Source organism: Cavia porcellus, unplaced genomic scaffold (genome assembly GCF_034190915.1).
Source record: "Cavia porcellus strain 051 isolate PalLab524CR breed Dunkin Hartley unplaced genomic scaffold, mCavPor4.1 scaffold_24, whole genome shotgun sequence".
NCBI classification, from domain to species: domain Eukaryota; kingdom Metazoa; phylum Chordata; class Mammalia; order Rodentia; family Caviidae; genus Cavia; species Cavia porcellus.
In genome coordinates, this window is record NW_026947507.1 from 48,287,337 (window position 1) to 48,309,873 (window position 22,537).

Sequence of the window (22,537 nt, forward strand, 5' to 3'; positions counted from 1 at the left end):
TACAAGAAATCGGCCACATAATGTACATTGTGTGCGTGGGTTTGCAGAGACAGCCATCTGTTACCTTGTTCAGGGTGAGGAATATGTTTGCATGTTTAACACAGGAAAAAGAGGCCTACCCCCAGAAATTAGAAGATCTTGCATTGAAGATATAGGAATTTTACTCCATAAACGGGGGCACCTGCAGCTCCCTTTTCCTCAGAGGAGGGAGGCCAGGCATGTGGAGAAGTGACACCTGTTTTGTAGTGTTTGTGTCTTCCTCAGTTGTCTCCTCATGTGTTGAGCCACAGAACCTACCAGGGACAATGCTCCTGGTCTTGTTGTACTGCATTCTTCTTGTTAAAATTAGGGTGTGTCTAAGGAAACAGGCAATGTTAATGAGACTAAGAAAAATGCAATAACTCAAAAATGACAGTTTATTCCATGTCTTCACATTATAAGCTACCTTTAGGTAGCTTTCTGAGTGACATTTTTTATCCCAGGCTGTTTTTGGTGAGCCCACAGCTGTGAAAGCTAGGCAATTTGTGAAAGGTTTTGTCTCCTTTTGTAGACATCTTGGCCTTCCCCCAAGAGCTTTTGTTTTCTCTTGTCCTTGATGTGACAGCCTTATATGAGTTTTAAATATTTATGGACAATTAATGACATAATCTAATAAATTTATATGGAAAAACTTTGGACAAAGTTTACTTGGAATATTTTCTTTCTTTTTTTAAGTAGTAAAATTTTGGTAGAAATCAATTTATCTAATGTATTTCTGCTATTCAGAATGGTGAGGATACCTTGTCAATTGGTCTTGTTTTGATATTCTAATAATATCACATTTGAGTATTATTTAGAAACTATTTTTCTTTTAATTAATATTTCAGAAAGCTTGCCAACTCTTGCTTAAATCTTAGCTAATTATTTTCCCATTTATAATTCTATTGTGGAACTCAGTAAGAATCTGTAGTTCATTGAATTAGCATACTGTACTGAAATTTCTTTTGTGTGAAGTGACATAATGCTATTATCATTTATTCATAGAGAACAGTCAGAGGTTAAATACCATACCTCACTATAGGGATAAATGTAAGGGGAAAAATAAACCCAAATTGAGCATGGTGCTGCAGGCCTATAATCTCAGTATTCTGGGAGGCTACGGCAAGGTGATCATAAGTTCAAATCCAATCTGGTTAATAAAAAAAAAAAACATAGTTGGGGATGAGAAATAAAAACAAAGTTGGGGATTGTATCTCAGTGCAGAGACCCTTGATTCAATCCCAGTATCTCAATACAACAACCAAGTGAATATCCTTTTACAGAAATCTGTATGTAGGCTATAGGCTGGCATGTATTCAGCCATCTTTTAAACAATTTTTACTACAAAGAAAAATTTCAAAATATCAGATTTTCAAGAAATACAATAACCCTAGAAAAATTTAAATTTAAAGCACCTGGTAGAATGAAATCAGCAGATATCAGGGTGAAGAAGAGAATGACTAAAGCTAGTATTTAGTGAGATATGGGAAATTTTCATAGTTTAAATTGATGAAATAATTCGGTTTGTTTTTGTTTTGTGGTTTAACAGTAATGTTTTGGCAGCTTTTCTCTTACAAACAGGGTAGTATGAGGAACAAAATCATCAAACTGGCTGCTCTGAAACCTTCTTTTGATGTCAATTTTTGGTCTTAACTTTCAGCACCAAATTTTCATTAAAATATGATTTTTAAAGTCTGCTAATTTTTGTTTCAAAATTTAATGCATTTTTCCCTCACAAGTCTTATTAAGTGAAAGCTCTAAAAAGGTATATCATAAACCCCCTTATTTTGTTTGGCTTTTTAAAGAATGAAGTACTAAGAGTCACATTTTAAAAAATTACTTGCAGATCAGGGTCTCTTAATGCAATTTCTATAAGCATGAAGTCCTGTCAATTTTACAGATTTTCATGAACATCCACTTTTAAAAATAGTTATTTTTTTAAACTTATTTCATTGCTCATATCCCCATGTTAACTGTACTCATACTTTTTTTTCACTGAAGTCGTACATTTCCAAGAGACACTAATTATAGAGATAACAAAAGTTTTGAAACTTTTGGTTAGAGAGTAACAAATGATTGAACATCACTTCTGATATCTTCTACCAGCAAAGAGCTTCTACATGTACAGTATATATCCAGTCAAATAAAATGTATAGATTTATTATAATTTTAAGGATCTTATGAACACAGGTAATGAGAAATAATACATTTTTGCAACCAAAGTGGTCTTTTTAAAATAAAATAAAAATATTCATGACATTAATAGGATGATATTGGGGAGGGTCTCAAAGATGAGGAGATGCTTTTTTCTATCATGTATGTTTAATTTTACTTTTTTCAGAAAGGAATATTACAGAAGTTCCTATTTTTCCCCCATGGGAGCATCTCATATAAGCTATTTAGCCATTTCCCCATGATCAGTGAAATCCTACCATTTGTGGCTACTTGGATAGAAGTAGAAGACATTATGTTAAATGTAATAAGCTTGGCACAGAAAGACAAATACTGTGTTTTAATTCATTTGTGGAAGCTAAAGCAGCTGATCTTAAGAGACTAAAACAGTAGTCATTTGAGGTTAGAAATGGAGGCAAAGAGGAATAGAGGAAATTTGATAATGGATAGTAAAATATAGTGGGGTACGAGTAATCCTAGTTTTCCACAGCACAGTGGAGTGACTATAGTTTACAATACCATTTATGCTTTATAAAATATTAGAAGGAAGGAGCTTGAAGACTCCAACCACAAAGAAATAATAAAGTAGATGGAGACATTAATTATGCTAATTTGATCTTTATATATTATGCATATATTGGGTTATCATGCTGTATCCCATAAACATATAAAACTTACATGTCAGTTAAAAGGAAATGATATTACCCTACCCCTCTGCTGAAAGAAAGAAAGAAAAAGAAGAAAGGGAAAGGAAAAAAGAAAGCAAAAGGAAAAGAAAGAAATCACTTGGGGTAGAAGCATGCTAGAAGCAACACCTTACTTTTTGGCTGAGTTTGCCTTCTTTCTTGAAGGAACTTGTCACACACTTGAGGTACACCACAGCAAGATAAAAGAAGTAATTCCTTGAATAAATTCATTCATTTATTAATATCTTTGTTAAAAATGAGACAGTTTTTTATACCCAACTGTTAGATTTTAAATCAAATAACTATATAGAAAGAATTCTCAAGATTGCAATCAGCAACCAAACTGCATTTCGTTCCAAAGTACATATTTTTACAGTTTTTCCTAGCTGTTTAATTTCCAAAGAACACTTTACTGTAAGATTTTATTCTTATTTGGTTTCTGTCTTTAGATTGAAATAGCAAGTGTGGGCAGCAATCTTTTTTGAAAATTACATCAGAATAACTTGCTTCCCTTACGGAAAGGAGACTTAATCTCTCTGTTTGATATTGCAGCATACTAATTTTAGCTGAGATGTTTTTATTCATGTTTCTTCTTTGTTGTGTCCATCATTTCTCAATTCTGATTGCCTGAATTCTCAGTTCTGTTTGGTAATTGTATTTGTTTTCCTGCAGGCCATTTTTTAATTGACATTAAGCACCTACTCTGCTTTTTTATTTTCTCATGATTAGTTTTTGACAGACACTAGAGCTTCAAGTTAAAACTGCTGGAAGACCACGTTGATGAGCTGGGGGAAAAACGAGAAGGCATGCTGGCCCCAGGTTTCTGATTGGAGTCCCTGTTATGACTACTAAGCACTTTTTCTTTGGTCCACTTGATAGTTCAGAGTTCTTGAGACTTTGGGGGCCTAGCACAAGAGCTTTTCTACTGGAACCACATCATTGAACTCTGTTCTTGTGGGGATTTTGTTGTTGTTTTAGCATATTGGAAATTAAACAGAAAAAAGATATTTAACCTTTAACTTGTTTTTAAGGCCTACATTTGTAGTTTGTGAAATATATGCATATGGACACATTCGATCAAGAGAAGTATTTCAACAACTCAAAAATCATAAATACTTCTCTAATGTAGACTTACGTACGGTGTCCCCGTATCCTGAAAGCAGCCTTTGTGTGAGTATACTGCTTTTGTTTTTAACCACAGAGTGAATGGCTTAGTGATGTGGTCTTCTGGCTCATGCTTTTGGACTCTGCTGTGGGTAGTGCTCTTCCCAGAGCTGCCTCTCAAGCTGTGCAACTGTCTGGGACCATCACTCTGCCTGTCTAGAGCGCCCCATCTGGCTCCCCAGCTGTACTGGTCGTTGGATCACCATGAGTTCCAGTGCTTAGTCTCCAGGTCACTATGACCTCCAGTGCTCCCCATTGGGCCCTATGTTCTCAAAATGGATTGGCCAGATGGAAGAAAGATCCTGCATTGTGGGTGTAGTGTCAAGCTTGTAGCTTATGCTGTGGGTGAGAATCCCCTCTATCTTGCTGTGAGTGTGATAAATGCACTCAATAAACCACTGGCAGACATATGCTGCCTCCCTTTGGCCCGTCTGAGCCCCAGGGTAGCCTGACTTGGAAGTCCATTAGGCCTTGAGAGTGGCCTCCATATCCACTCATGACACTGTGTTAAGATTTGTTAAAAAAGTTGCAGGGTACATCCTTTTTATTCATAGCTGAAAGTGCAGTTAACAGTCAAGATTAAAAGTGGCTCTGCATATTTTTTTATTCTAAAATAGATCATTTAAACATTTCTTTTTAAATTAATGACATTAACATTGTTAGTAGCAAAACAATCCTTTCCATCTTACAATTTATGGATACCGCGTTCCTGGACCAACACACTGGTTGCATCCTCCCTCATAAATATACAGGGGCTGTTTTCTACCATTGTTACCTGTGGTGGTAGGGAAACAGCAGTGGAGTGGGGCAGCAAATGGCTTATTTTATTTCATGGAACAGTTTCTCACATATTAGGCCCAAGGGCTACAGTATTACACAAAATCTTACTCGTAGTCTCCACCTTGTAGTCTCAAGTTTTGGGATAAAACGAAATTGATCAATGAATCTTCTAGAAATATTAGTTGGTAAAAAAGTAGAGATATTTAAATTTGAGGCTTTGTTCTTTTAAAAGTGATTTTCAGGATTAAAATCATTTAAAATATTTTATATTTATAGCAGCTTACATTATTTACATGCATATGTTGGCAAGATTATTTTTAGGTACTTAGGTATGGTGATTAAATTGGGGTAAGATTTACTAGTTAAAATTTTTGCTGAATATTAAACCTTCCACTTGCAATCACTTGTGCTTGTGCCTATTTACAGTGCACCTTTTAAATGATAGATGGATCATACGGCCCCAAACTGTTGTCTGCCAGCATCAGATGTCAGGGTCTCACTTTCCAATCAAAGAGAATTCATTTACTAAATAGCCATTTTTCTATAATAATCTGATAGCAAGTAGAGAAGGGGATGAATTTCCTGAACTCATCATCCCACATACAGAATATGTCTGTGCTAGTAGGAGATAAACTTTTATACTTAAATTGTAGTTACATTTACCAGAGATGTCCTCAGGTGTGGCTTGCAGGGAAAGGATGTGTTTGGTTTATAAGGTTGTAAAACACTAGTGTAAGATGGAAATCACTTCAAACACTTGGGTTTACAAGATGCTTAAATCAGTTTAGTTTGGGGGAATAAATATTTATATATATATTTATATACATTATACATATTATATATTTATATATCCATTCTCATTTGAAAGGGAAAAAGGTCCATCCTGTTTGGTTTAATGTATAAACTTCTAGATTTTTATGAATAAGCACATCTAAATTTATGTGGCATTTTCATACTCTTCTAGTATAGTATGTACTACACTGTCTAGTATAGTAACTTGGGATATAAACTTTAATGACTAAAACTTTCATACTTAAATTGTAGTTACATTTACATTTAACACTTTGAACTGCTTCTTTTCCTGCATTCTGAAGTTATTACAGCTCTTCCCAGTTAGCTTATTATTCTGAATGTTGGGTTTGATGGAGGCCAGTCTGGTATGGATGTGCCTGCTTTAATTTCCCATTTTTGATGTTGGTTGTATCTGCTCCTCTGTTTGCTATTCAGATTTCTTATTTGTCTATAAAGATGGCTGGTAGCTCTTTTGTAGTCTACTTTGACTGAATTTGTTTTTAGAAGGATAACTACAGTAGCAATGGGCAACAGAATGCTCCAGTCCTGCTGGCTGGTACCAGGCCTCTTGGAGAAGGAGGTGGCTCTAGGTCTGGGGAACGGAAAATGCAGGATGAGCTATGGTATCTTGAAAGTTCATGGAAAAGCGGGGGTATGTTGGAGAGTATTGGTTGACACTGAAGGAGCCAGGGGCCAGAACTGTGATAATTTGAGCAACACAATATGTGACAATAATTCAGAGTTGTAGCTCTCAAAATAAATATCCAAAAGTCCATAAATAAAAATGATCCAATAAACAAATGAGTAAGGTACCAGCTTCTTTACAGGAAAAGCTGGCATATAAATACAGAATAAACAGAAACAAAACCACCATTGCAATACCATAACCAGTAGGACCTGCAGTCAATGCTAAAATAATGGATAAAGTTGAGGGAAAAAGGATACAATCTCCTAGTATCTCTCCCAAAGATATTTACTCATTATAAACAGAAAAATGATAACATTGCAAGAAGGAACCCAACAGATAACACCTCACTCTAGTGGTGATGAAGATTAGTGTCAACAGAAATGTGATACATTGACAAGAACGCTCCTAAAGTGAGTAGCATTAATCTAATCATGAGAACACATCAAACAGCTCTAAATTAGGAGGCATCTACAAAATAAACTGATAACAATCTTCATAAATTTATCATGTTGAAATAAAGACCATCTGTTTCAATTTTATGTAGGGTTTTTAATTATGAATAGGTGGTGGAATTTGTCAAATGCATTTTCTGCATCTATTGAGGTAATCATCTGATTTTAACTTTGATTCTCTTGATGTGGCATATTACATTTATTGATTTGTGTATGCAGAACCATCCCTGCATGCCTGGTATGAATACTTCTTGGTCATAGTGTATAATCTTGATGATTTAATGCCTTCTATTTGTTAGTATCTTATTAAGGATATTTGCATCTATGTTCTTTAGGAAGACTGGCCTGTAATTCTCTTTTTTGGTTAGATCCTTCTCTGCTTTTGGTATCAGGTTAATGCTTGCTTCTAGAAATGAATTTGGGAGCATTGCTTCCCTTTCAGTTTCATTAAAGATTTTGAGTAGTGGTGTTAGATCTTCTCTAAATTTCTTGTAGAATTTATCATATATGTGTCAGGGACTGGGCTTTTGTTTGTTGGTAGGTTTTTAATTACATTTTCAACTTTATACTGGATTATTTAGAACTTATTGATTCAGCTTTGGTAACTCATATGTATCTAAGAATCTGTCCATTTCTTCTGTGTTTTCCATCTTATTTGAATACAGGTTCACATAATGCATAGTAATGGTCTTCTGGATTTCAGTAGGATCTATTTTGATTTCACCTTTTTCATTTCTGACTTGAGTCTTTTTTTGCTAAGTTGGCTAAGGATTTGTCAATTTTACTTAATATCAAAGAACTAACTGGTTCTTTGTTATTTTGTCATTGATTCTTTGTTATTTTTGTTTTTGGAGGTTTTTTGTTATTTGTTTGTTAATTCTCATTGCATTAATTTCTGCTCTGATGTTTATAATTTCCTCCCTCATATGAGCTTTGGACTTGACTTCTTTTTCTAAAAGCTTGAAGTTCAATATTAAGTTGTTTATTTGAGTGTGATTTGTTTTTCTAATATGAGAATTCACCACTATAAATTTCCTTTGTAGGAGTGCTTCTTTTTTTTTTTTTCATCCTGTAAGTTCCAGTATATTGTATTGGCATTATTGTTTAATTGCAGAAACTGTCTAATTTCTTCTTTAATTTCATTTTTGACCCATTGGTTGTTCAGTGGGGTATTACTTAATTTCTTTTGTGTAGTTTTTGTGATTTCTTTTACCATTGATTTCCCTTCTTTGAATTAGTATGTGGTCTGTTTTGGAGAATATTCCATGCACAGCTGAGAAGAATCTGTATTCTGATGTTGTGGGGGGCAATACTCTATAGACATCTACTAAGTCCCTTTGTTCAAATTTTGGTTGAGTTCTAATATTTTTTGTTGATTTTTTTTTTTTTACTCAAGTTAATCTATTTGTGATAGTTCCCCATTACAGCTGTATTAGTGCTTTTTTGATTTTTCATTTCCATTAGTTATATAGTTGTGCATGCTGGTATTTGTTGCATATATATTTATGATTGTTATTACTTCTTGTATTGTTCTCTTTACAAGGATATAGTGACCTTCGTTATCTCTCTTAATCAGTCTTGGCTTAAAATTCACTTTGCAAATAGAATAACTGCCATTGCTTTTTTCTGGGCTTCTCTATCATGGAGTATTGTTTTCCATCCTTTGACTTTTAATCTATGAGTTTTTTAAATTAAATTGTTTCTTATATGAAACATATTTCTGGATTTTGCTTCTTGATTCATTCTGCCAGTCTGTTTCTTTTGATTGGTGAATTGAGGCCATTTACACTGATGAGTATAACTGGTATATGTTGACCTATCCTTGTTATTTTCCTATTGTTCATACCCCCACCCCACTTACTTACTTGCTTTGCCTGATGGATTTATTAGGTTGAGGTTCATGTAGTTGTCCTTGATTTCTCTTTCTAGAGTGTACTTCATAACATTTTGGAGTGCTGGTTTGATGGTCATGAATTTCTTAGGTGTTCTGTGTCATGGAAGTATCTCATTCCTCCATCAATTTTGAAAGATAATTTTCAGGGTATATCAATCTAGGTTGGAGGTTATTTTCTTTCAGGACTTTAAATACTTCACTCTAAGCTCTCTTTGACTTGAGAGTTTATAATGAAAAGTCACCTATGATTCTCTTGTTAGGTGATTTTTTTAAATCCCAAACAGCTTTTAATATTCTGTTCTTGTATTGAATTTCTGGAATTTTGAGGATTATATGCCTTGGCATAGATTTTTTTTTTTAATTGTGGCTAATTGAAGTTCACTTAACCATATGTGAAATTCTGTTTATCTGCTTGGGAAGTCTTCTGCATCTGCAACTGTGAACAGGATTTTTATGTTGTTTGCACTATCTCCTGTTTTTTCGTTGACTCCAATCAATTATATGTTATTTTTCTTTGCATTATCTAATAGCTGTTGCATTGATTTTTTTGTGGGCCCTTGCTATTCTTGTCTGCTATGTATGATATTCTGTCCTTGCATTGGTTCATTCCGCTGAGTATACAGTAATCTTTAATCTCATCAATATCTATTTGAATCTTTTCATGGATTTTTTTTCTTCCCTATGTTGGATGTTTATGGTTTCCATCATTTTCCTAAGCTCCCTCTTTTTTAAAGACTAGAGTCACTGAGCATGTCTTTCGTTATGATCATGATCTCTGTTGTTATGTGAGAGATTATTTCTGATTTGATTTGTTCTCGCGGTTCACTCATCAGCTTTGTTAACTTCCACTGTTACCATTTCAGAAAAGTCCAGGTGAGTGGCTTTCAAATGATTCTACCTCATTTCCCCATGGTGAGCTGAAAGTCTGAGGATTCACCTTGCTTTGCATCTTCTCATTTTCTTTTTTCTTTCTTTCGGTTTTTTAGTTTAATTCCTGCTTATGAATTGCTTATGGCAGGTGGCTTTAGTTCTAGTACTTAGAACCCTTTGGAAGTAACTAGTTCTCAAAGATGTCTTTGAGGTGAGCTGGCTTTTAGGTTTGAGTGTGTTGCAAGATCCTACCTCTTCAGTTTATTGGGGAAGAGAAGTTGCTGCCTAATTGACCTAGCTCTTTGTTCTTTGGCACTTGCCAATAGCATTGTTTATGACTCTTAGGCAATCTCAGTCTTGGCATACCAGGAAGAATAACTGATTAGAACAATTATGTTACCTTGTGTAAAGTAGTACAATTAGCAATAACAGTAGCATTAAAGCCTAGAAAATGACAATGTTAACTATTAATTTGCAACCTTTAATTGCATGAGCTATATTTGTGATTATATAATAAAATCTAACACCAAAAAATTGTATACAGTAAATATGCCTTCAACATGGCAATTTTACTCCAGGGGAGAAAATTTTAAAAGGGGTAGGGAAAAAATAAAGAAATAGACGAAGAAGAGATAAGAATCAAGACTCTAGGACAAAGGAAGATTACAGGAACTTTGGGAAACTAGTGAAAAGATGGGAAAAGAGACAAGGAAGAAATAAAAACAAGAGTAGAACAGAACTGAATAACAACAAAACTAGAAACATGTTCACACCAATATAAAAACAAGCAACAAGAAAAAGAGGCAAAGAAGAAAAAAATGTTGTTTCTGCTGTCACTGGGGACAGAGTGAACAGAGTCCAGATCCATGTTGCTTAATTCCAGAAAGCCAGTGGTAGATTCATCGTGGGTAATGGATAATGCCAGTAAGCCTGCACCTGTAGTTTCACTGGCTGTGGGGCTGGAACTCTATTTGTCCAGCCTACAATGCTGTCTGTATCTTCTGCCAGCTTAAACTCAGCTCCTTAACCTCCTGCCAACGTAAACTCCATTCTGCCTCACCCTGACTTTGGGAGCTGCTAGATGGAGCTAGCTTGCAGCTGAACTGGCCTGAGTTTCAAGCTCAGCTGACCTCTCTCCAAGATGGCTACCAGCCATTTGCCTTCTGCAAAACATCTGAACCTGAATAACTCACCAGCCACCAGAGTGTGGCTTACCAGTCTCCATCTATGTCCACTGCTGTACTCTACTGGTGCACCTGTCTGAGGAGGCCTCTGGAATTGCCAGTAGTCACTGTGCATCTGCAGGTTCAAGCCCCACTCCCACTGCCATGTAGCATGTAAGTGTCTAGGGAGAAAGTGCTGCTTGCCACCTCCTTATGCATTGAAGTCTCTCTTTGCTCTTTCTGTGGGCTTCAATTCTGGCTTCAGCACCTAGCCACTTTCCTTTTTCTCTTCCCTGTCCACTTTAGATCCTTGTCCATCAACCTCCTCCTTTTCTTCACATTGCTGTGTTCCAGCATTTGGACGCCAAATTTTGGAAAGGATGATTTTCTGCTATTCACTCTGTCTTACAGCAATCCAGGACTTTTGTGTTCTTTACAGTGGAAATACATGTTGAAGTAGTTATTTCTAACACATATCCTCTGAGAATATGATGAAATTAGGAAGAACCCATGCTTTTACATAGGATGCTCCTGTGTGGTTCTAAGGAAACCTATATTTTTCCTATAACCTGCTCTCAGTTTTTCCCTTCAGATTTCAGGTTGCAGACTAGTTCTCCAACTAGGCTAACTTTGTATGTTTTACTCTCTACCCAAAAGTGCTGAGGTGCTATACTAGGCATTCTGACTTCTGCCGCAGAACTTTTGGTTACTCTGAAGCTCTTTCCTTCCTTATTTCCCTGAATTTAATTAGGTTTAAAGGTTTCTTTTTATTTTTTTCCCCTCCTACTTTTCAGGGTGATATTCTGACTGAGTGAACATGTCCATTTATAAGCCACAGTAAAATCAGTATAGAAATATTTATCCATTAGGACATACTCCCCCAGGAAAAAAGTAGAATATAAGTTAAAATAAGTAAAGTCAAAAATCTCCACAAACATGTTAAAACCATGAGAGTTGTACACAGTCATTTCCTTGATTATATTTGTCAGCCTTCCCAGCTTAAAGGAGAGAGATAGAGGAGAGAAGAAGGCAGGCATCCGAGCCCTCCTAGTCTCAGACATGTCCTGCCTTTAGGAGTTGTGTAACCTGCACTGGCCAAGTGGGCAAATGGGACCTGGATCCCCGGTGGTTTACAACTACAGAATAGGAGAAATTCAAAGGAGACACACTCTGGAAAAGCAGCCAGTGCAGTGTAGGTGTGTAGCAAAGTACACATCACCAAGAGACCTGGCTGTTCCCAGGTACCCTCTGAGGCTGTGCCTAGGAGGATGGTGGCACCAACATGGGGCTTTCTGAGGAGGGCCTGGGGGTCATCTGAGGGGCAGGACTTGTGGGGTCATCTGGGGGTTGGTGTCTGGATGTAGCCTGAGATTCCTGTTTAGGATGCTCTGGGACCTGGTGATCATTATGGGATCCAGTTGCTTGGTTTTCATGTGGTAAAGATGTCTTTTTGTTTTAAATGAAAGCTGTGTGCTTTTTAAATATGCATAGTAAGACATTCTTTTCTTTTCTTTTGCTAATTGGTTGCCTTTATAGTGTTTGTTGAAAAAGTGCTGAAGAAACTTTTTCCTAATGTTTCAAGTAGCCAAGAAAAGGGGGCACCTGGGATTGTGACCTCAGAAACACCACTCAAGAAAGTGACCTCGGAGAGAGTGAAGTCTAAGCATTTTCATTGTTTAACAGGTAAGGTAGTTTGCAGGTAAGGATGAATTACTACAGGCCCTCAGTTTTTCCCATGTTGTATATTTGCATGTGGAATGTTTCCTCTTAGTCTGAGGCTTCTCTTAGCTGAATAACTTATGCACAAGTCTTATAGCAGTGTTCAGCAGGGTGAGCATCATTCTGAATGAGTGATTCTAGAATTCACTTTGAAGGGAAGCCAGTATTAGTACTTCCCAGCCATACTGTAGACTACAGAGTTGTTTTTTGTTGAGTTTGTGTGCATGTTTTATTTTGAGGAAATTGCATTGTGGGTAGAGTTTTGGCTCAGCCAGAACAAGAACAGTAGCCTTTACCATTTTCACTCTGTCCACAATCACTATACTGACTCCTGCTGGCTTCCTTGGTACCATTTGGCTTCTGTTCAGTCAGGCAGTGCTTGGCTTTCCTTTTGCAGTGGTCTTTAGCAGATGTCTGTCCCAGTGATAGACCCACTCATGGTGTGACCATCTACAATGAGAGTTTCACCAACTCTAGTTCCCTAGCAGTGTAGTAGTGTTAACCTGTTGGGAGACCACTCTAGAGATTCACATGAATAGACCATGAGTGAATCTGCTTTTTTCCCCGATAGATACATAAGTACGTAAAACTCAACTTGGGTTTCTGAGTTCCTTTTCTTGAGATCATTTTCCTATCTTTTTAGCAGTAGTTTCTCCCTGAGTATATATTCTCACAGGATTCTATTCCTAAGGGCTGTTGATCTCCTACTAGTTCAGTTGAATAACCTTGAGACAAGAAATTCAATTTCAGTCCTATATTTTATATCTTATAAGATTCTCTCATTTGGGTCCCAACAGGCAGACTTAACAGTCTCACATGTAGTATCAGTGTCCTTCCTTGCAAGTCAAATGTCCATATACTATACCTGGAACACATTTTTCTGGGGAAAATAATATTATGCATTGTGATTGGATTTCCAGGCAAGTCCAGTAAGCCCATTAAATCTGTAATATAATGAATGTCTGTGGTACCATTATGATTTGGATATCAGTTGATAGAAGATAAGTAAGAAAAACATTTCCTTCACTTCTTACAGATAGAGTATTTTTTAGGACAAATCTATTGATCCCATGTTACTTTTCTGTATCCTTATCTGACTTAATGTTTTCAAGCTGTTATAAATTCTGCATATTTCTTGAACTAGTACTAAGAATAAATTGATTGCTGTAAAATGTACCTTCTAATTTTTAATGAGCTTAATCACTTTCCCTAAAAAATCATATTGAAGTTCTAACCCACTTCAGAATGTGACTATATATGGATAATTGGGATATTTAAAAGACGATTAAGGTTAAACAATTGAGACCTGTGGTGAGTGTCTGGTTTGTTTCCTGGTGTTTGTTATGAATAAGCTCTCATGAATGCCTTTTTACATGTTTTCTGGGTCCAGTGGGTCATGGTTTCTCTTGGAAATATTCCTAGATGTACGTACATTCATTGTGTGATGTTGGGTGATGAAGTAAGTATATGTTCAGTTATGAAAGGAAATGCTAAGCTGTTTGCCAAATTGATTTGAGCAATTTATACTCCCACCAGCAATGTATAAGAAAACCTCACTATTATATAATCATGCCCAACTGTGTTATATTTGCCACATGAATGGATATAAGAGAAATAACTAAGAGAAATATCAGTGACTGCCAGAATTTGAGGTGAGATAATATTTAGGGCTATGAAATTACTATATGATACTATAATGATGAATGCATATCACAATACATGTATCAAAATCCATGAAATATTCAATACCAAGATTGAAACCTAATGTATACTATGAACTTTGGGTGATAATGATGTATCAGTGCTCATTTATCTATTGTGACTCAAGGAGATGTTGCTTCTGTGTCTAGGTGGTAGAAGTTTGTGAGAACTTCTGCTCAATGTTGCTATAAAAACATAACTATTCTAAAACATAAGGTCATTTCCACAGTTTCCTTCCCTTAGTATACTCTGTAAATCTACTATATTAGCAGACTAAGGAAGGAAAAAAATCACAAAATTTTGTGAATTTTTAATGCATGAATAGTATTTGAAAGATTAAAATAAGATATCACTTTTCACTATGTTCTCAGTATTGTTTCCCTGATCAGTAATGTTTTGTTAATTTACTAATTTCTATTTTAACTTTTATGTATCTCCCTTGTGGCTATTGTGTTTCACTGGTTTGTATTAATAGTTAGATAATTTGTTTTCAAACTTCCTTATTTACTAATAAGTACATTTTATGATATTAAAAAGATTAAATGAAGTGATTAGAGTAGACTACTACAGTTCTATATGACTGATGTCCTTATAAAAAGAGAATAGTCCACTTCTCTGTTAACTGATGCTTTCCATTACTCTTTTATTCCTGCTATTGTCATTTGTATGTCTTCTTTTTTTAAGTATCTGTTCTTGTTTTACTGTCTTAAAAAAAGTGAAATGTTTATTTTAACATTAATTTGCATGGATGTTTATATATCTTGAATACAAGTGTTTTGCCATAAGTATTTTTCTAGGGCCACCTTTTTTTAAATACAGTATTTGAAGAATAAGAATTTTTCATTTTGAAGATCTTCATTTCTTTTATAATCTGTGTTTTTTGTGTTCTGTCTGAGAAATCTTTAATACACCCTTCAAGCAATAGAGCTAGTCTCCTGAGCTTCCTTCCAGGAATTTTGTCACCTGGATTTTCCATTTATGTGTTTGTTTGGTGATATTAGAGATTGAATCTAAGACCTTTGGACTGAGCTATAACCTTTTCATATGAATCGGTAAACAAAATATGATATTACACTCCATGAAGTACTACTCTATAATTAAGGTAAACTTGAGTCAATGGTAGCAAAATGGATGCACGTTGAGACCATAATGTAAGTGAAATAAATCTGACACACAAGCTTAAATATCGCATAGCTCCTCTTATATGGGAAACCCAAAGTATTTTTTTTTTCAATATTGATAGATAGATAATAGGAACTAGAGAAATAGATCTTTCCTACATGGGAAGATGATCAACAGAGAAAGGGATGGGAGGTTAAAGGGAGAGAAAGGAATTTAAAAAAGGAATTGGGATGTGCTATGTGCATGTACCAACTCCACATAAGAAATGTAAATATGATGGACTGTAAACATGTACTAATAAATTTTTTACTTGTGTTTTGAGATAGGGTCTCACTAAATTGCCTAGTCGGATTGAATCTGCAGTCCTCTTGCCTCAACCTCCCAGACTACTGGGATTACAGGCATACCTTACCTGGCTTTTTGCGACTCCTTAACAGTGTACCTGTGTGTGTTGCTGCAGACAGGGATCTTGCTAGGCCTATGACTTGCATAAGGGATAAAATGACTAAAAAGATAGAGGAGAGGCTGGGAAACTAAGAGGACAAATATCAGGCAGGTGTGATCTGATCCCTTCCCTTACCCCTCTGTTAAGATCATCCAGCTCTTCGATGTGGGGGTGAAGATTTACTAGGTGGAAAAGGGGCAAAGGAGAAAAACAGCTTGCATAGTACAGACCAGAGACAGGGCAGGTAATCAGAAAATGTCGCTGAGGGTTTGCAGACTTGTGCAGGAGCCAAGTTTCCTTCATTCCGCAGGAAGCAAGAGGGCGTAGCCAAATCAAGTTGCTTTTATTCAAGCAGATTAGATTCTAGAAGATTAGAAAGCTGAATACCTAACAGTTGAAGTTGGGTAAGTGAACTGTGCTGCACTGAAAGATGGGAATCTGTTTATCTGTTAAAAGTCAGACTAGTGTGTGGATATTTCCATGCCTTTGATAAGAAATACAAATATATTACAACCATCTGAGCAACTTATTTAAAATATTCAATCATATAGGAAATTTTTATATTAATTTTTAGGATCTATCTTACTAATGGACCTGTGGTAAACTTACTCTTTTTCCTGAGTGACCTGGCTTACTATAACATTTCAAATGTTTGTTACTATTATCTTAAGATAACAGACTAGAAGGCCCAGAAGTAGTTTCGTTAAAATTGGCTTGAATAATCCATGACTATAACTGGAAGTGTAGAAGCAAAGTGTGGTATGTTTAGTTAATAGAGCAACCAGTAAGTCCAGCAAGTCACACTTTTAGGGGCAGCTTTTATGCATGGACTGTAAAAGCTTCTTTCTCCTACAGACACAGCGTGGCCTTTAGCAACCCTGACCAGAACAAGGTGCAGCTAAGGTGAGCAGCTCTGACACCTTCATAGTAGTGAGTCATTCCTGTGGGCATATGTCCTCTCTTGTTACTAGATTGGGTCAGGTCACTCCTCTATGTCATTGTACCCATGCATTTATCTGTCCTTAGGCAGGTTCAGGTCTAAGGGGTGTAGATCTTGACTGTCACAGTCCTTGCAACATCCCCAAGGCTTCCCAGCAACTCAGGAAGATGTTGCTCCTTGAGTGCACACAGTATCTCAGCCTGGGCAGGCCATAGGGGCCCTCAGACCCATCAAGGGAGAATCATCTCAATGCATAGCAGCATCTGCCATCAGAGCCCTAGGAGCTCTTACTCATACCCTCTGTGGACTCTGTCCATGAGGCCAGCCACATGTTGTATCCTTCTGGGGAACTGATTACTCCACCAATGGGGAAACTGAGGCTGGAGCCTCAAGGCCAGCAGGGACATGCACATCCCTAACCAAGCTGTGAGGCCAGAACTTACATTAATTGTTACCCAGGGATGCTTTTTGCTTTTTTCCAAATGGTGCTGCAGATCCTGGGTTTATGAATTCTGAGGATTTAGCTAAAGTGATGGCATCCTGGGAACTGGGGGCTCTCAGATCCATCACTGTGTTGCAGAAGCAACCCCATGCATAGCCAGTAGGCTGTGATTTATTCAGTAAAGGATAAGATTGTTATAAAGGATAGGATAAGATTGTTGGTTGTAGAATAGTGAAATGCCCACATCTTGCCAAGACTCTGCTTATATTGTACCAAGGGCATGGTAAAACCTGTGAATAAATAATGGCAAGATGTGAAAAAAAATGCAGCAAAACTGTAACCAATATGCAGTGAACTATAAGTATTTCCAGAGTGTGCAAAGATGACACCAAGAAGAGGTCAGTATAGGCTGGGTGAAGCAGTCCAAGAAGCATTCTGGATGTAGTACATACCAAGAAGAAGTTCAGAAGGCAGGACCGATGGAGGGGGTTCCAGGAAGGACTTTCCTAGCAAGGACCCGCACTATAGGCACTGATCAGGAGTAGCATGGCATCCTAGATGGTAGGACAGTGCCCCATTTGAGCAAACAGGAAGAAAGGGTGAACAAAATAATGAGAACTCAACTGTCATGGAGGTAATAGTCTAGTCAAAGACAGTGAGACCCCCAACTGTCAGGTGGCACACAAATTACCCAGTCAGATAGTAAGACCCCAACTCTGAGCGATGAGATGGACCATCCAATCAGGAATAGTAGGATCTCAACTATTTGAGGTGACGGACTACCTGCATCTAGAGCAGTGTGACACTGACTCTCAGGTAACGTGGACATCACCCAGTCAGGGAAGGTGAGACCTTGGCTCTTAGCAAGATACTGCTCAGACCACATGGGTCAGAGGTGGAGAGACCTCAAAACTCAGCATGTGACACTTAGATCAACCAGGTAAGGACAGTGAGACCTCCAACTCTCAGGGATTGGCAGGCCACCTTGATCTTCCTTTTTCTTGGGATAATTAATTACTAATAGAAGCTGTGTGCACATTAGGCTTAGAAGTTCTGTTTCCTGCCCCACTGGTAGTATTTCAAACATCTCCTGTCCCTGAGTGGTAGGAAATGTTTAGGACACTCAGAGCAATCATCTGGAAAATTAATGACGTGTATATTATTTTTCACATGAACCGAGGCCACCTGCATAACTCTCTGTAAAAAAAAAAAAAATGAATTAGAGTCACACTTTACCTGAGGCTCCAGTGGCTAAATTCCAAAAGGACCCAAAATTTAAATCTGAACATGAGACCATAAGGTTCTGGAGGAAACCACAGGTCACTTTTCCTATAGAGTTCCTTACATACATGAAACAGAGGCCTTGTAGGAAAGATTGTTAATATGCTTTATAAAAGTCAAACGTGTACATGTCCAAAAATCACAAGCAAAGGCAGAAAACAGTCACCTAGAAAAATATTACATTTACTAGTACTGACAAAGAATTCATCCCCTGTATATAAAGATTGCATGTTTCAGAATATGAATAATTTGAAAGAGAAGTGGGAAAAGCAGGGTCAGAGGCAAATACTTGAACAAATAAACAACCCTCTCTCTGCATTAAAAAATAAAAATAAAAAAGAAGGTGATGTTTAGCCTCTGATTATAAGAGAACACAAATCAAGAGTGCATTTAGCTGGGTATGGGGGCTGTACTCTTGTCATCTCAGCACTCTGGGAAACTGAGGCAGGAGAATCTCAAGTTCAAAAGTAGCCTAGGCAATTTAGCAAGACCCTATCTCAAAATGAAAATTGTAAAAGAGATGGGGATATATCTCAGTGCAAAGCCTTTGGATTTAATCCTCAGTACCACCACCAATAGTAATAGTAGTAATAATAATAATTAATACAAAAACAAAGTATATTGGGATATTGTTCATCTTTCCCATTGTTATCGATCGTCTGTTCCATTGTCCCCACCTTGTGTCAAGAGTGGGCAGATATTAAGCCTGAGAGCGCAGCATCCTGATAGGGTAATATGAGGACATCAGCTCCAAACACGTCACTGGGCTCCAGCAGTTCTGCTTCCAGCCAGTTTTCCTGTGGGTTAACCTACATGTGACAGGATTGTCATGCTCAGGGTTATTCAGTATGCCTATAATAAACAGAGATAATAAACAGAGATAAAAGAAAAACTCTCAGATGCTGCCTATGCCCACGTCAGGTGAGGACTGGGCATATTACTGTCCCTGGTGTTGTTGAATAGAGAGTGATTGAGGAAAGTCTTACGTTTCCACAGACGGGATACCTGTTAATGATCTGTGGCACATTTGTCCCCTGGAAACACATGCGATCATCAGTATTCATCAAGACCCCTTCTTGACTCACAGGGTTGAGCATCTCGATGTTATCAGGTGAAAAGACAAGAGATAATAAGAGAATTTGCCACTAAATGGATTCACTAAGGCAAAGAAGAAAGGGGTATAGCATGTGTATTTACTCATTTGCATATACACCAAAAGCCCTCCAAGAACTGGAGCAGAGTAGCATTTGCTGCCTCCCAGGAATTGAGCCAGGTGGCCAGGAAGGAGGGAAGAAGACTCAATGTCATTTGTGCTGCAGTGGCTGACTTGATGTCCTGTAAGATTAAAAATGTTTATCCTCTATAGTCATTTTAATTTTGGGGAAGAACCAGAAGTCACATAGTGCCAGATCCAGTAAATATAGTGGGTGAGGGCACACTGTCATATTTTGATGAGCCTGCCTTTTCATTGAATAATACTTGGCAACAAAATTCGCAGTATTTTTAAAATCACACTACATAAAGAAAGGACTTCCAGGGCTACAAAAAGTAGCAAGAATGGTGAAATAAGTGTATTCAAAATAAGGGAAGTATTTTGAAGGCAATGTGTCTTTTAATGTAATAACTTTTTAAAAATTTAAACATTCATTATATATTCTGAACATTCTTATAGGTGTCCCCCTAGGCCAGTGGTGGTGAACTCATGGCACATGTGCCATAGCAGGCTGTTTGCATCATCAAAAGGTTCACCATCACTGTCCTAAGCTGTACACTTGTATTACTATCAAGTGAATGCAGAGTAAAATTATTAAAATATTTTTGTGTATGCAAAGCTAAGAGACTTTACTGTCAACAAACATGTGCTCAGAGAACAATCTTAAAAACAACATCCGTGGATCTACATCAGGAGGCAAGGGCAGCTGGGAAGATTAGTGAGGACAAAAACTGTAGCACTGTAATTGGCTGTTGACCATAATAAAGAAGCACAGTGGTGCCTAGGTTCATGAACTTGACTCTTTCCATGATTCTGTTTGCATACTGAGTTGAGTGAGAACCAAATCAAATTCAATGGTTAGGTTCAGTATTGACCTTATGAGGAGATTTGATTTGGTTCTTGTCCAGTTTGTTTTGTGACCACAATCATGGGGAAAATTGAGTTCATGAACAGAAGTACCATTGTAATCCTTCTTGAATGTTTTGCAAACTTGAAACCACTGCTGCCAAGAGAGCTTCTGGGGATCCCAAGAAGGCCCCATGAGTAAGAGTCACTAGAGCACTGTCTCTGGAGACAGGAGTGGACTGGCCTTGCCCATAGACAAGTTGAAAGGTGTTTTGCCTTGTGAAGGTACTGGTCACAGCTTCTGTGGTGGGAAACAGCTGTGGAACAACTCTTCTGAGTTATTCTCATGGTGAAACAAGAGCAAGGCCTTTCTAGTGAGAGAAGAGTGAGGATGGTTTTGAGGCAGCACCAAGGACAGCGAGATGCCCGGTCCTACACCTAACCTGAGAATGGCCCAGAGAAGGTGAATTTGCCATGGCAGCCAACACTGGGGGTTCACCAATAGAATCCACAAAGAAAAGAACTGTGTTATGTAGATTTAGGCAGAGAATGGGTGTTTCCACTGGACACAGCTAGAAAGGACAGGTGGCAGGTGAGGATAGCAGGATTAAACCATGCTGAGAGGTATCCTGCATAAATAGTACCCTTTCTTAGGCTTGAAGCCTTCCAACCCATCATGTGTCCAATATAGTTTCTTGGAAATGATGCTAGTAAATTTTACCACCAGAAAGTGGACTTCCTTCCACCTGCCTTCTCTGTGTCTCCACTTGTCCTTCTGGGACAGTAACAGTCCCAAAGAGTTACGTGTACTCTTAGATGCTGTGTGCTCCACATGTCTGATAAAGATGATGAACTGGAGAACCAAAATTGCAGGCCACTAGAAAGTGTAACAGAACCCAGCTTGACCACTGCAGGGAGGGTAAATGTCATCGCAACAAGCCACATATTACCCAAAAGAATATAGAAAATTCATATCAGATGTTACTATAGGTTACCTGGCCACCTTTACTTACAGATGAGTAGACCAAAGCCCAAGGTAACATTGATTTACCTTTCCTGGTCCTCTGACTATGGCAGTGTTGTCACTTACAGCTGCAAAATCAGTATGTGATTCCCCACTGGATGATAAATGTCTTCTTAGCATATTGCACTTTAGATTATTTTTCTTAGACGTCTTGCTGTTTCTTATTGTGTGAGTCATCTCCTGCTTCACTTCATGGTACCTTCCACATTCATCCTAATAATTAAGTGAATGATGACATTTCTAATTTCTGTTTAAATTTCTTATTAAGGAAAATTTAGCTGATTAAAACCTTCTTAAAAAATCTATGAAAAATGACCAAACATTTATGTTACCTGGTAACGATAGTGTACTTACAAGTGTATCTTCATTTGCCCTTGATTTTAGTAGGGAATGACGTAGTAATTAATCAACTGTGGTGGGTCAAATTAATGTAAACTAGAATTATGGCAACTTAGCTGCAAAATAATGAAGTATATTGATGGCAGAAGAATTTGAAAATGTTCCCAAGGTTTTCATATTTAATATTTTTACTTTTAAACACCTGGAAAAAACATCCTATAAATACGTTAGTAATTTTGTTCAATCTTTGTCATTGTTGGCTTTAAAGTGCTCATTCTTTAAAAGACAATTTGGAATCTCTACATGTTTTGCCACATACAGGAAAGTCCCTTTGCCGTATTTTAAATGAGAATACAAAGATTAACAAGGTTGGTAGTACTCAAATTTAAGAATATGAAAGCTATGTTTTTTTTTTTGTAGTTCTGTATTATGTGTAGCCTTACACTGCTTTGTTTTGTTTTGTGTTTTTCTCTTTTTCCTCTTAAATAAAAAAAAAAAAAAGAACGCACTGTTTTACAGTTGCCTTTCTACATGAAATTTCCAAGAGGTAACACAAGATTCATCCTCTTTGAACCAACAGCTTCATTTCCGAGAATTTACCTGAAGAAAAGAAATGGCCAGGTGTGCAAAAGAAGATGTAGCAACACAGATGCAGCAGCTGCTCATAACAAGTTAAATAGCTGACCATATTAATGTTTTTGGTTGGATCATTGAACACAGCTGTTTGCAGTCTCACTGTTTGAGTGTCCAGTTTGTATGCTTTGATATTGTGACTTGAGCAACTAT

At 37.2% G+C, this 22,537-nt stretch overlaps 1 protein-coding gene across 1 annotated transcript in view; it reads left to right on the forward strand.

Moving 5' to 3' along the window:
• Positions 1–22,537, forward strand: part of Erich1 (glutamate rich 1) — a 60,280-nt gene that overhangs the window by 4,157 nt on the left and 33,586 nt on the right. Inside the window, exon 2 of the mRNA XM_003479713.5 lies at positions 12,216–12,362. Within this exon, the coding sequence (XP_003479761.2) occupies positions 12,216–12,362 (147 nt within the window). The remainder of the gene's footprint in view (positions 1–12,215; positions 12,363–22,537) is intronic.